The 14571-nt window shown below is 37.8% G+C and overlaps 1 protein-coding gene across 1 annotated transcript; it reads left to right on the forward strand.

Moving 5' to 3' along the window:
• Positions 1 to 1579: 1579 nt before the first annotated feature.
• LOC139142177 (uncharacterized) lies at positions 1580 to 13901 on the forward strand. Its single transcript, XM_070712031.1, has 12 exons — positions 1580 to 2022; positions 3336 to 3643; positions 5698 to 5822; positions 6542 to 6711; positions 7236 to 7442; positions 7998 to 8093; positions 8702 to 9018; positions 9283 to 9575; positions 10007 to 10202; positions 10650 to 10909; positions 11893 to 12050; positions 12574 to 13901. Exons 1-7 carry the CDS (start codon positions 1795 to 1797, stop codon positions 8912 to 8914), a joined length of 1347 nt encoding a protein of 448 aa, XP_070568132.1. The 5' UTR covers positions 1580 to 1794; the 3' UTR covers positions 8915 to 9018; positions 9283 to 9575; positions 10007 to 10202; positions 10650 to 10909; positions 11893 to 12050; positions 12574 to 13901.
• Positions 13902 to 14571: the final 670 nt, after the last annotated feature.

The raw sequence follows: 14571 nt of genomic DNA on the forward strand, positions 1-14571 counted from the left end.
GTCTAATCCCTCATAGCAGCTGATTACATTCAGATCAGTGTCAATCATCCATGCATGCAGATTCTAGCAATGGAATGAATTGATTTTGGTGCAACAATCCGATACAATATTATAATAATTTTTTATTTGTCCAATGAGTGTAACCCTGGTAATGTTAGCATTAACTGATCGTGGTTTTCAGCAGAATCGAGTGTCTGTCAAACTTTTCAGAGTCATTCTAATAACTTTACGCTCTTGAAGGGCGATGAGACCCAACAATCGCTCAGGCAAAACTTTTCGATCAGAAAGTATGCATTCATTTCCGCGAGTGGTGACGTGTGCCATCATGTTGTCTGCATGCGCAATTTCTATAATCGAGAAAAAGTTACGATACTTGTCCTTTTAATTAAAACTATAACTTCATCTGTTTCTTTCATGAATGCACCAATGGCCATATTTAAGCATATTTATTTTTTTGAAAATTTTTGAAAGTAATCCATACGTCATATCAAAATACATACCAGGTATTTTCTCCCTTATGTTTTACATAACAATAAAAAAGAACAATGTTTGCATAAAAAAATTATTCATACACTCCCCTTACTCTAAGCTATTCACTCACTCTTCTAGCACAGGCTCGCGTTGGCTAATTTCAGAAGTGATTTCAGCACAATATCACATGCCCAGGTGTAGTGTACAATTATACAGAGCAATTTAGAGAACACCATCATGACAGACAAACTTTCTCGCTTTCAACAGCCACATGTAGCCTGTGCATGAGCCTGTATTCGCCGGCCTCTGGGTGTTTGACATAATTTTATAGTCCGAGAGTGGGGGATTGGACATGACTAGAAAAAATTTCAAATTCTCCTTGGCCTGTTAGTCCCATAGTCCCCCCCCCCCCCCGTGGTGGAAAACATTGATAAATGTGTGCGCATGACAGTGAGGAAGATGAGGGCTGTGATCTTTTTCAGATTCCAGATCATGTAGCTGAATGATTCATTCACTTACACTATATATTCTGCAATCTATGTGAACAATAGTCCTTTTCAGAGAATACTTACTGACTCTATTGATAAAAGGACATGAAAAAATTAAATATTACAACATTCAAAAGCATAATATTGGTGGAGAAGTTGACTTTAATTGTCGTTAACAACTTCATGTATTGAGGACCGGCAGTTTTCTGTAAGGACCTGAAGCTTTGACTTGGTGCAGGTCCTTATGACCTGAAGCTATTTCTTAATTTCGCACACAGGCCAGTAGGCCTAGAGATTTTGTGTGAGCTTCACGCACTGCTCGTGTCGGACACTCTCTCCACACATTAGGCCTATGCACATGAGCGACCGCAACATGCTTGTCATCATCTTCAAATGCTCAGGTTTGTGTAAAATATATCGTTAAGGTTTATCCGTTTATTTGTGAAAAAAACGATGGTTTGGCGATGTTCACAGCAAGAAAATTGCAAGCCCAGTCCCATTAAGTGGCCGTGGCACTAACATCAGTGACGTCGCAAAAATTGCTGTACCAGTGTCCAACGTAACTTTGCCTTTCTACGAGGTAGTTCCCGAACGAGGTGACTTGAATCAGTGGTGTGGTACATGGTAAGCGAGCGAGCCCGTAGAGAGGTAACCGGAAATCGACGAACTGTATTTAGCTCTTCTCAACAAAAGACGGCGAGCAAGGTGTTAAACGGCACGCGGCGATGATTCGAGGAGAGATTATGAGTACTGCATTCACTGTTGGTTTATTCCGACAGCCGTCATCGACACTCCAACATTGCAAGAAGAAGCTCTCCGACTTCGCGAATCAGAAATGTCTTCAACCGCATCGAGTAGCAACCGTAACAATTTGTGGTGGTTCGTGTGGCAAGACGAGTGCAGCGTCCGTCCCTTCGTATTTGTGGCACCTCGCAACAAGACAGACAAGGGCAAACCTCTTTTCCACCACCCTGGTAGATCAGGAACAGCCGGCAGAAAGTTTTCTGCGGTTAAGCATGCAGAAGTGCCGTCTGATAGCGAAAAGAAGGTGACGCATGTTAAGGTATGGAACGATACATTTGTACTTCTACTTGTCAGGCTTTTCCATTTGCATATTTGCACAGCTTCATTTAGCCGCAAAACCCGGCCGCAAAACGAGCATGAAATCGTCCAACCGAAAACCAGACATACAATACATTCGAGCAACAGTTCTCTGCATCTACCCATGCTTGTATGGCAATGATACTCGGGTATGTAGTTTGTGTGACCGTGGAGGTAGCCACAAGACAACACGCGTTTTACTCAAGCTACTTTTTGTACTCTTTTGGGGTTGTTACTGTTGGTTACAATCGTGCGTTCGTTGCACATGTGGACCGTGGAGTATTTACCTCCGCGCTAACTTTTATAGGGGAGTGTTTTCATCATATGCGCATCACATTACTCAACTGGTTCTGATATATTGTGGCTCTATAAATCACCTATGGCAGTGAGATTAGAGGGTTTGCATGAGCTTTGACAAGTCAAGAAACTATTTCCTTAACCTAGACAACAAAAATGCCAAAATTTTAGCTTTCATGCAAGAAAATTAGGCGACTATCACAACTATGGCATTCTCACACTGGTACACATGAGTCCACTGTCTCGTGTCAGTCTTTTGTAAGTTTGAGATGGTGTCAACAGGTTGTCCAGGATAGTGTGCAGGTTGAGTAAACATGGCATTGTATTTGTATTATTTAGAGCCTGTGTGTACACAACATTCCCTCCCACAATCAATTATATACCCAAGAATGTAAACTAGGTGTCAATACCACAAGGTGACTCTATCAGCAGCCATGGCTTGCAAAAATATTTGAAGATTTAGTACTTTCTGTCAGTAAATCTGAATCGATGGGTTTGTAAGTTGAAGAATATGAGCACTCTATTGGATCAGTGAACAGTGTGTGTTGTGAGCAAGATGTAAACATGGGAAGATTTTACATGTGTATTTTCCACTGATATGGGTCCTAGACCTCTCTGTGTCATGAAACTGCTTCCAACTTTCAAGGCAAGCACATGCATTACAAACAGCCTTACAATATTGGCATTTTCCTATCTACAATGTCTCATCATAACATCACAGCTATAGACCAATCCTTGATTTTGGAGACATGTTCTAAAATAAATTTTATACAAACAGATAATGAAAGATTATGGTTCATACCATTCTATTTCTAGCACTAATGGAATCACCACATGTCATAACTGCACAGTCAAACAACTAAGTGGGGGTATATTTCATCTACGATGACATGCTGCAAATACTGCCTTTGAAACCAATTTGTCTTCATATTATATGAACACAGTGCCATTTTCATTTGTGATTCCTTTTTCCAACAGCTTGTTTTTATGGAGGAGGAAGATAGGCCACGGGCTGTACATATTGACAACTTTTATGTGGGAGGAAACAGCTTTTGCAAAAACTTTAAAGATAGCAAGACTGTGCAAGAGTTTGTTGACAAATACAACACACTGGTTGATGCTTCTCCACCAGAAAACAATGACAGTCTGTCAGATGCAAATTCATGTGATTCATTCATTGCAAGCTCTGGAACCACACCTGACACTGACAGTGATAGTAGCAGCCAGGAGCCTAATACAAAAATGATGGAGGACCTCACGGAAGACCTAATCACTGCCAATAAAAAGTTAGTTCTTTTCTTTGTCTTTCTTTTATGTGATTGTGGCTATGAATTGACTGCATGACTCATAGCTTCCATTATACTGCATATGTGAAAATGGTCAATAACAGTAATTTCATTCTGACAGTGGGCCCTCCCCCTTGACCCTTACCTTACCAGTGGAATTATTGAGTGATTGAATTTTTGCACAGTTATTTATCAGATTTACTGTGACAGATTACTTTTTGTATTCGCAACAGGTAAGATGAACTAACACGTAGCATGAACATAAAAAGAAAGTCATTTTTTTATTTCCATGCGCTCAGTAACATTGATTTGATGGCAGTGACAGAAGTGCATTCTTATGCCCAAATGAAAATTTTTGGATTGTGCAATGCACATTTTTGCACAAAAAATGTGTGATATGTTCACGACTGTCACAGACATTTGGGATTAACCACAACAGTGTACCTCTATTACACACGTCACATATGCAAAGTTTTTTTTAGTGTTTGCTTCCGATGACTCCAGACAGTGTTTACAGGAGCCATGCATGTAAGATTTAACCAAACATTTAGCACAGTAAGAGTTATCCTAGGTATCCCCCAAAATAAAAAACTTTTCCACACTGTGTGAACATACAATTGTAATAAAATGGTTTGTGTAAACATTTACCGGTATACATCACATCTGTGTCAAAAATCACTTTCAAGAAAGTATGTAGGGAGTTAAAAAGAGTTATCTCTCTCACAGAGGAGTACATGTATCCTGTCACCAAGGGTTTACCATAACTCAGCTGTTGTGCAAGCACAGGGTGAAGGACAAAGGATGTTTTGTAATGCTCATGTCCTAGGTGTGAATGTTTATCACCTAAACAAATACAGGTCTTTAGTCTCCTTCAAATTTGTTGGCATGGTACACCTTCACACCTTGGACATTTGTGAGCTAGTTTTGTGGCCTTTGGAAGCAAAGGTTACACATGCTACTTTGTGACAAACCATCCTTTCTTTACTTTGAGCTCACTACACACTGCTGTATTGTGTACTTATTCATGCAATTTTTTTTTAATTCCATGCCAACACAGCATTGACAAGTGTTAATTTGTTAAGGGCATGGAGAACAAATCTTACAGTCCTTACAGCAGTGTACCATAGACCCTGGAGGGGTCCTTAAGTATACTGAGTGGTTTAAGGTAAGGGTTGGCAAGTGTAATTTTTGTCGAAATGTCCCATAGGGAAGGCTGTTAACCAATACAAGTCATTTCCACCAACTACAAGTCATGCAATTTTGCTAAAATCCAAGAAAATAACTGGATCTGTAGGCCCTCTCAACTCTGTGTATTTCAATCATGGCACTTTTAGCACATGACAGGTCTGAACCATTATTGTACGGGTATAAAAATTGTTGACCTCCTGACATTTCGATGATCAATAGACCAAGATAGATAGCTTATCCATTGTACCCCATGTATTGTTTCTTAAACGGACGCTCAAAGTGAATGAACGATATGCAAATATACAGTTGATTGTCAAAATGTGGGGAGGTCAACAGTGCTTGTACCCATACGTTAATGGTTCAGACCTGTCACATGCTAAAAAGCGCCACTATTTTGTGCTTTTTCCTGTGATGCAACTGTTTGGAGTTGGGGAGGCCCAGTCATTTTCTTGGATTTTAACGAAATCGCTAGACTTGTGGTTGGTTGAAATTACTAGTATTGGGTAACAGCCTGCCCTATGGAACATAGACCAAACTTGCGCATGCCCACCCCTCCCTTTAAAACATGGATTTCCCACAATGCACTTTATATCTGGCACATGCCTGTTTAGTACCCCTGCCTTCCCTGGAGCCTTTGACTGGATTGCAAGTCTTGTAGTGTAATAAAGCCAATTTTGACCACAAACACCCTCCTCATTTCATCATCTTGAATATGTAAAACAAAAATTGTAAGTAAAAATGTTTTCCCTTTCCAGATCGTGAGAAGTATGTACAAGAAATAATGTTAACTGTATAAATGTTTCCATTTAAATATTGTTACATACATTTACATATATTACATATCCCTTTATTCTATTCTCAAACAGACGTAAGAGGTTGTCAGAAGTGTGTAAGGAGCCAACACGCACTGAAGTAAAGAAGCCAAAGACAAAGGAAAACACAAAGTCAAGACAAGAACTGATCATGGAAAATGTCCAAGCTGGATATTGTGGTAAGATTAATTTTTCGTTCACAGAGATGTAGATGGAATTCAGAAAACAATGTGAATCATAATAATCAATAAATACAAATAAATTATGAAAGATTTTGAAACGTGAAAAGCTTTTAAAACAGTGACAACTTATCAGATTGCTTCATAAGTTGGTTTGTATGTTTCCAAGGTAGAGCTCAGTTGTTGTTTATGTCATTTTAAGATGATTAAATTTGTATATTATTGTGAATTTTTTGTAATTGGTCTTTTAAAGGCATTTTTAAGATATTTCCTATTTAAGCGCCTTGGGAGAACCTAAGTAGGATTCGTCCAAAGTTTAGTAAACATTGAATATTCCTATGTAGAACATAAGAGCCCAAATTTTTTTGGCATGCTATTTGTGTAGCACCTTATCTTAGTAATTGGGAGCCCAGTGTCTTTTGTGTTACTTTCTTGTCATGTGAATAAGATAGTTGTGTACCTTAAATTGTTATACCTGCCAGTCTCAACACATCAAAGTATCTCACTGGTGTTTATAGGCTTTACAACTACTGATAATCATGGCAAAACTCAGAGATGGTACTTCAGTTTGAGGTATTTGAATTCAGTCTTGATACACTGCTTGTCACATGCTTCTGTAACTCAGCGAATATAGAAGATTTAATAGGGACTGCAGAATGTAATTTTGCTCTTCGAAAAAAATGCTTATCTATAATTTCAGTTTCTTTCTCTTTTAACAGGCCACTACAAACTGAATATAAACAATTTGGCATTGGGGAAGCAGGTTAGATCAACGGATGAGACATTTCTTGGGAGCCTTGTTGAGAAAATGAGAGTATTTTCAGATGACTCTTACAACGCTCTGTGTGTTATAGTGAATGTGAGCAAGTCTGATTTCTGTGAGCAAAATGTAAGTACAATTGAAATGTGAAAGATTTTCAATGTAACTGAATTTGTTTTTGTCATGCCGAAATTCCACTTTTTCTCCCGATTTGGTGTGTATATGTCTACCAGGAGATGTGTTTTTTGTTTTGGTTGATTTTTTTTGGGGGGGACGTTTAGTTGGCTGTGGCGTCTGTACAAATGCATTTAAGGATGTACTTGGGGTATGTATGTCTGTCCTATGCAGTATCTGTAGAACTGCTCCGTACATCTGAAACGTATGGTATGTACATGTATTGTAAAATTAGAACTTGCTTACTATGGCCAGCTGTATATCACTTGTATGTTGACATTCAGCGTTCTTGTATGCAACATGTAGATTATCGTAATATTAATGCAAAATTGATTGACCCTTTCGCCAACAGAGATAGACAGACCAAGCAACCCACTTTCATTGTTGAATTCAAAATTACAGCTTCACAGAATGTATCACATTAAATGCATTGTAAAGTTTCAGTTATTAATCATGATACTCATTTGTCATACTTGCAGATTGGTGGATACAAATATCACGTGATTGGAGGCCAGCATCAGTATTTGGCAGCTAAGCAGTTATCAGAGGAAAGTGTTGGAGGGGCCTTTTTCAAAACCCGGTATTGTGTTGTGTATGCTGGACTCACGGAGGAAGAGCAACTTTGGCTTGCCAGTGAGCACAATTCTAGTGGTGAATTCCGACACCCAATGACATTCCAAGAGAAGGTACCACATTTTATTATTTCAGTGATGAGCATTAAAAGAAATATTTAGATTTTCTTGAATGGAAAAGTTCAATTATAATCACTACATTACTGGTAAAAGAAAGTAACAGTCTTGAATCGTCATTTTTTTCATGTGAAATCATAGTCTTGTGATTCAATTGGATTTTATTTTCAGTGAATCAAATATTTTAGGGACCATCTCAAATTGTCACATAAGTTCAAAAACATGAAATTTTGGGATATGCGGATATGCATGTTCCTAAAGATGACCTCCAGTACCTAAGTTTCAGACCTTATTTAGTTTTTTCATTCTTGTTTTTCTGGTTTAAATAATACTTGAATGGACCAATTCAAACTGAATGTGAGCACGCTGTCCTTGACGGTATTTTTGAACTTATACGACAAGCTGAGACAATCCCTTAAAGGCCTTGATAGAAGATTACTGTCCTATAACTTAATGAGACTAAGAATTTTGTATAGTTGCTAGCTTCAAATAGCACAGGAAGATCAGTTCTTATCCGTGCTTCATATATTGTTTTTTTTTTATTGAAAATAGGTTGCTTTCTGTCATGACTACTCCAAGAATATTAAATTAAGCAAAGATAAGAAAGAAAGGGATTTAAGGAATGCCTGCAAAGTAATTCTAAATGAGGTAAGTAATTCAATATATATGCATCCATCTGTTTTCATAATGCATTATCTGTATCCATGAATGGCTGTCTTTATCTTTATCTGTATGTCTATCCACTTCAAAGATTTACTGAATCTTTGCAATTCGTGTAGTTGCATCCAAGGTTGAAACAGAATATTTGTATCAAAAATATGTAAATAAGTCGGCACTATGGAAAAGTGCTCAGTATAGAAAATTTGTACAACTACAGGTCAGAATGCTTTGCAAATTGTTGCTATTTATGGTCCTGGGGAGTGCAGCATCACTGTTTTAAATAAACAAGGGACCAGAAATTAAAGGAATGCAGCTTGCATGTGAAGCACTAACAGAGGAATATTTCCGACAAATTTTCATTCATAATAATCCAGTGAATGTCTGTTGAATGCTGTTTCAACAAAATACGCCACAATTCGGTCCAACTCTAAAGGCAAAATTGATCTAATCTTTTGCTGACAGATAGGCAGACTGCATGACCCACTGCTATCTGTGGGACACAGAGAGCTTTAAGGGTTGGTGCTTGGCCTGTTATGAATTTGTAAACCAAAAGCTCTGTGCTTCCTTACATAATTGAAATACAATTTCTCTTTCAGAAAGATGACGTTGTACTAAAGGAAGCATGTAAACTTGCTTTACTCAAGCCAGAGATTTATATGTTAGTGGAGGAAGTAATGAAGATGTTTGGGGATGGCGAACTGAAAGATCAAAGGATTACAATGAAACACTTGAAAAGCAAACCACAGATGAAAAAGTCGTTCTTCAGGGACTATCAAATTTACATCCAGAAGCCGCTGAAGAAATATTGAATCAAGTGAAAAATAAGGAGATTAATGAACATCAGTTCACTAAGGAACTTATCACTTAGTGAAACTGAATGCCATACAGCAATCTTTCGCCTATTTAACAGCAGGTGAGATATACAGATTTAGTGAATGATTTTTTAAATTTGACCATGGCAGTGGTTTGCCTGAAAAAGAAGTACCGTGGTATATTCCTAAGGAGTGTGAGTGGTAACTCATATTTAGTCTTAGCAGTATTGACTTAGTCCATGTAATGATTATACATGTATACTGTTACAACTTCTCATCCATTATACAGTAACTACTGATACAAGGTATGTAAGGTTAATGACCACAGTATGGAAAAGTTATTGGAAATTCTATTTCTTTGACAGAGGGAGATTGGGAGGAAGCTCAACGAAGATATCCAAAATATGCAACTAGGGAATACCTGAAACGCTACATGAAGATGTCTTTCAAGCCCATTCCTCCAGAATTCAAAAAATGGTGTGACCACCTTAAAACACAACGAAGAACCACGCATGAAATCCAAATGGGGATAAATGGCAAAGATGGTGCCCAAGCATTTACCATTAAAGGGGATGTCGGAAGAATTGGTAATGACCAGCTGAAGGAAGGCTATTCTGAATTCAGTGGGTTTCAGCTGGCTGTAATGGATCTACCTAAGGTAATTATGAAATGTTTGATAACAAAGTCTAAAGATATTATTCAGAAATTCACCATCAGCTGATATTTAAAATTTGGTACTGAGATATACGGTGCAACAAAAACATGACTTTTTCCTGGTTATGTTTTTACTGCAGCTAATTTTAATACAAGTTAACATTTCAACTAAATTGTATAATTAATTCCCTGTTTGAATTGAATCAAGATAATGACTTTGTTTGATACTGATTCTGGATCTCTGACCTCTTGTGAGGAGAAAAGGGTTTTCGATCAAGTATCATGATTAATTCATTAGTCCAGAAATACTTTCTACAGTTGGTACGGAGTAGTTGGAAACAAGTTTCCCATGAATCAAACTAATGTCCAGGAACCCCCTAAAGGTAGTTAAGAACTAACTGTGTTCATTCTCTGTTTCGTACAACATTTTAATAGGTATGGTCTGCGGAAGAGCTGAAGGCACTGTTCATTTCCTTGCATGCCATTAACATGGCGAATTCAGTTCCTTTTTACAATGTGGTTGTAACATGTGATATTGCTCAGATGGCCATGGTGAAAGATGGAATTATAAAATCTGGTAACATAGAGAATGTGGAATTTGCCTATTACTATGTTAGCAACACTGATACTGGTTAGTATAAAATTTGTTGGTTTGCTGTATTTATGTTTATTTTTTTATCTGACCACTGGCAGTATTTAACCCTTTTACCACCATGGTTTGTCCCAAATCCATTGTTTTCTATGGTTAAGTTGGACCTGTATACAGGGAACTGGGGGTGAAAGGGTTAAGCTAAGTACAATATATTTTGAATACCGGCAGGTACAAGTGTATATGCCACTCTATATGGACTGCTGCTATGGTCAATCTTATAGGGTTTTTCGACAGGTTAATGTAACTTTTTCATGTGTTTGGCACTTTTCCCCCAGTGTCAACTGGCAAGACCCCAATTGAGTTTTAATTTGGATGCATTTAAGAAAAAAAAACCCACTGCAATTCATATGAAATTTCATCAGGCAGGAGCCTGAAAATATACTTTCTGTTCTGATCTAATACATATTACATATTCTTTTGAAATAGGATCTGCAGTGACTATGGCTCAGTCAGTGTTTGGAGTTGTGGTGTCCTATTGGTCACAACAGGGCACAGTTACTGCAAGCCAAGTTAACTTTGATGGAGGATTTTCTCATCATAACTTTTGGTCATGTACGATGGAAAAACTATATCGTGGAGAAGATGGAAATTGTCACGAGAAAGCAGAAGCCGGTTGACTTACTGAATCAGCTGATAACACAATTCACCCTGAAGATGGTTAGTCTTGGACTTGTGCAGTGGGATTGGTAAGTGTAATCTGTGATGTTAGATAATGCAGCTAACATGAACATGATGTTTATCTCATTTGAATTTGAAAAGATGAACAGTGCAAAAGAGAGCTTTGCATAAAATCTGATTCCATGTGAAGCTCTAACAAAGGAATATTTTTTAACATGATTTTGTGAACTGTGGATACCTTGACATTTCAGTCATAGTAGATAAGCGAAATTAACCAAACCTCTTGCCAAAGGAGATAGGCAAACCGTGCACCCACTGCTGTCCCGAGAGATTCAAATTTACCGGTTTAAGTTATCAGAGACAAACACTGCTTTGCCCATTTGGCCATGGAACTATACACATCAGAAAGTAGATTCCTGTCGTTTATTCCCAAAATGTACAACAGATACTCGTAACTTTGGTTGAGCAAGTGTGTGCTACTTAATCAAAGGGGTTCCCCCATCATCAACTTCATGAATATATTCATGGGAAAAAGCGCTAAGCTATGCACTTTTATCTTGTGTAAAGAAGGGACAATTTTCCAATGGGTATGGCATTGTTCATCCGTTCATAGTCCCAGTAACGCCAGGGTATGTGCTCTTGTGTAGAGCAAACGAACAAGGCAATACACGTTGGGAAATGGTCCTGTCATATCACGTGATGAATGTGCCAAGCTTGGCTTTTTTTCCCATGAATCAATATCCATGAAGTTGATGAAGCCCTAGAATACAACTTCTGCTACAATTTTTAGCCATTTTCGTTAAAAATTGGGCATGTTATAAATAGTCTAAGTGGTGTCTCTTGAATAACATACCCATAGCTAGCACATATTTAAAAATCAGCCTTGGTTAAAGTCTCCTTTAAAGTGTAACTATGGACTTGGAGAAATCACAGCAATGAAATTTCATAGTTTGTCACTAAAATACATACATGTATATTGTATGTTTCAATTCGAGCACCTGACTCATTTCATATTTTCATCTAATATATCTGTTTTCCCTTGCAACAACAGGATCAACTACTGTGGCAGCGTTACAGTGTGGCCGATCGTGCATTGCCATTGAAAATAACACCTACAAATACGACAATCTTGTCACAAGGCTGTTAATAACCTTCAACACAAACGATTTCAACGATTCAGAAGACACTGCTTCATAATTGCTTTGAAAGGTACTGTATTAGCTGACTATCTATTTATGTGATGTCCATCTTGTGCACAAACTAGAGCAGAAAGGCAGGGACTTCAATTTTACTCTTTATGATCCATAAGGAACATAGGTTCAAAAAGTTTAGTGTCCTTTTAGTACATACATTATGTATATTGTAACTTGCTGTGTAATAGATATCAGATCAATCCTACAACAGATTACAAGTGTAGTGGTGTTGTTCCAAGTGAGAATGGGGTAAATTATGTAAAGATTATATCCCTTTCACCACCATGGTTTGTCCCACATCCATTGTTTTCTATGGTAAAGTTGGACCTGTATACAGGGAACTGGGGTGAAAGGGTTGAACTTGAAAATGATCTTAAAGTCAGAACTTGTCTGATAACTACCATGACACTACCATGATCATCTTGTAGGTGACTTTAGTTGAGCCTGTTTAGCCGTGATAAAGTTATAGCAACATTGCCTTGATTCTTTTAAGTGGTAATTTTTAACTTTCCTATTTATTTTCATAATTTTTTTTAAAGGCACAGTAGCTGTAACGTGTGACCCTATCCAAAATATGCAACTAAGGAATACCTGAAACGGTACATGAAGAAGCGATTCAAGCCAATTTCTCCAGAATTCAAAAAATGGTGTGACACCTTATTAGTACTTTGTGCCCTGTGGGCACAAGGTACTATGTGATGACACGGCCCAATATGGCCAACATAGTGGGCCGTATGCTGTGGACGCAGGTATCTCAGAAACGCTTCAGTAACTTTTTCTGAAATTTGGTCTGGTGGTCACTTGGCATGTATCTCAAACAATCTTTTTTCTTTTATTGATTGAATCATTTTAAAGTCACTTTTTTAGCTTTTTTCTGAAAACCACTACGGTATTTTCACTTTTTCCTCAAACCACTGATTTGATTATTGTGATGTTTGGCATGGGTGTTCGTATAGGTGAAATACCGTCAGAAATGTTCAAAATTTGGTGATACATGCCTTACATTATTTTTAAACAATATTTTTTATCCATTTTTATTTTATATTTTCTTGATTTTGCCTCACTTTCGCTAAAGCTACCGTCTGCGCATGCGCACAACTGTAGGACAAAATCTGAGTTGAAGAATCGAAACGGACGCCATCTTGTTTCTCGGTATGGGCACATTTTTTACGTTGTGAACGTTCCACTGTGTATTTCAATGTGTTCTATAGTTATGCAGTTGACAGTGATGCACTTTTGCAGCTGTCGTGTATTTTTTGGTACGAAAGGCGCCTTTGATCGACTGAAGAATGATGGCTTCCGTAGGCGATAAACACCGGTACTGGCAGGCATATCAGTTCTACTGAGGAAGTAATCCACTGGCCCGTATAGGTCAGGGGCTCACTTAGGGGAGAACCACTTGATTTCTGGGGGGGGGGGTTAGGAGGATTTCGAGGAAAAAAAATTGTCACCAGGTGAAATAAAAGAAAAAAATTAAGCCTGTAATGGCTTGAGAAAAAAATATTCTCATAACAGACAGAAATAAAAAAGGAATTGTCACAATGCTGTTGAAATGAGCAAAATTTTGGAAACTTCATTCTCATGTATTCTTTGCTGGCATGCTGCCAAAGGCACGCAAATGTTTTTACCACAAGTAATTCTTATGTGTTTTTTTTTCCAGCACTTATGATATAAGCATTCACTACTTTACACCTCGGTGCACTCGATGTTTTCCTTCCCTTTTCTGACCCAAGAAATCATGTTTCAGGATTTCTGTTGCAATATCTCAATGGTATAGGCAATATCTAGATGGGACTATTTGACTTCTGTAAATCGTGAAAATTTAAAACACAAGATAGGAGTCAATAAACTAGTGTTAAAACCAATACATTATTCTCTCAATATAAATATGTTAGAAAGATTACAAGTTGACAATGAAAATTGAGGAACAACAAATATAATGAAATACAATGTGTGAGCCTTGTTTCTCTGACCACAAAAGATAACATCTCCCCTGAGAACTTAAAAGGAATTGACTGTTTTAAAGAAAAGCAGGTATAGTACTGATCACAGTTGATTTGCCAAAAAGTGTTCCATAATTTAAAGTTGTATATATAATAGACTTTCCATTTTGTTTGTCATTTGTTGGAATGTAAAATGAATAATAAAAACATCCTGTGATATGTGAAACACTGGCTTAATTTGAAAAATTGCACTGCTACTCCATTTGAAAAAAAAAATTGATGCGGTCTGACTGTAGAAATAAAAAAATGCTGTCTTAACAAAAAAATGGTCCCATACCCACTTCCTGCATACCCCCCCCCCCCCCCCCCCCCCCCCCCCGCGAAATCAAATGGGTCTCCCCTTAATATGCGCATGCGCACATAACAAGTTAGCGTTGTTTCTGTTCAAGGACTTTAAAAATCAAACCGACGCCATCATGTTTCTCGGTCAGTTGCGAATTTTGACGTTTTAAAGGTTTTAGCGTATATTTGATTGCTGTCATGTATTTTTTGGCACGAAACGCTCCTTCGATAGACTGAAGAATGATGGCCTCC

The sequence above is a fragment of the Ptychodera flava genome, chromosome 10 (genome assembly GCF_041260155.1).
Source record: "Ptychodera flava strain L36383 chromosome 10, AS_Pfla_20210202, whole genome shotgun sequence".
Taxonomy (NCBI): domain Eukaryota; kingdom Metazoa; phylum Hemichordata; class Enteropneusta; family Ptychoderidae; genus Ptychodera; species Ptychodera flava.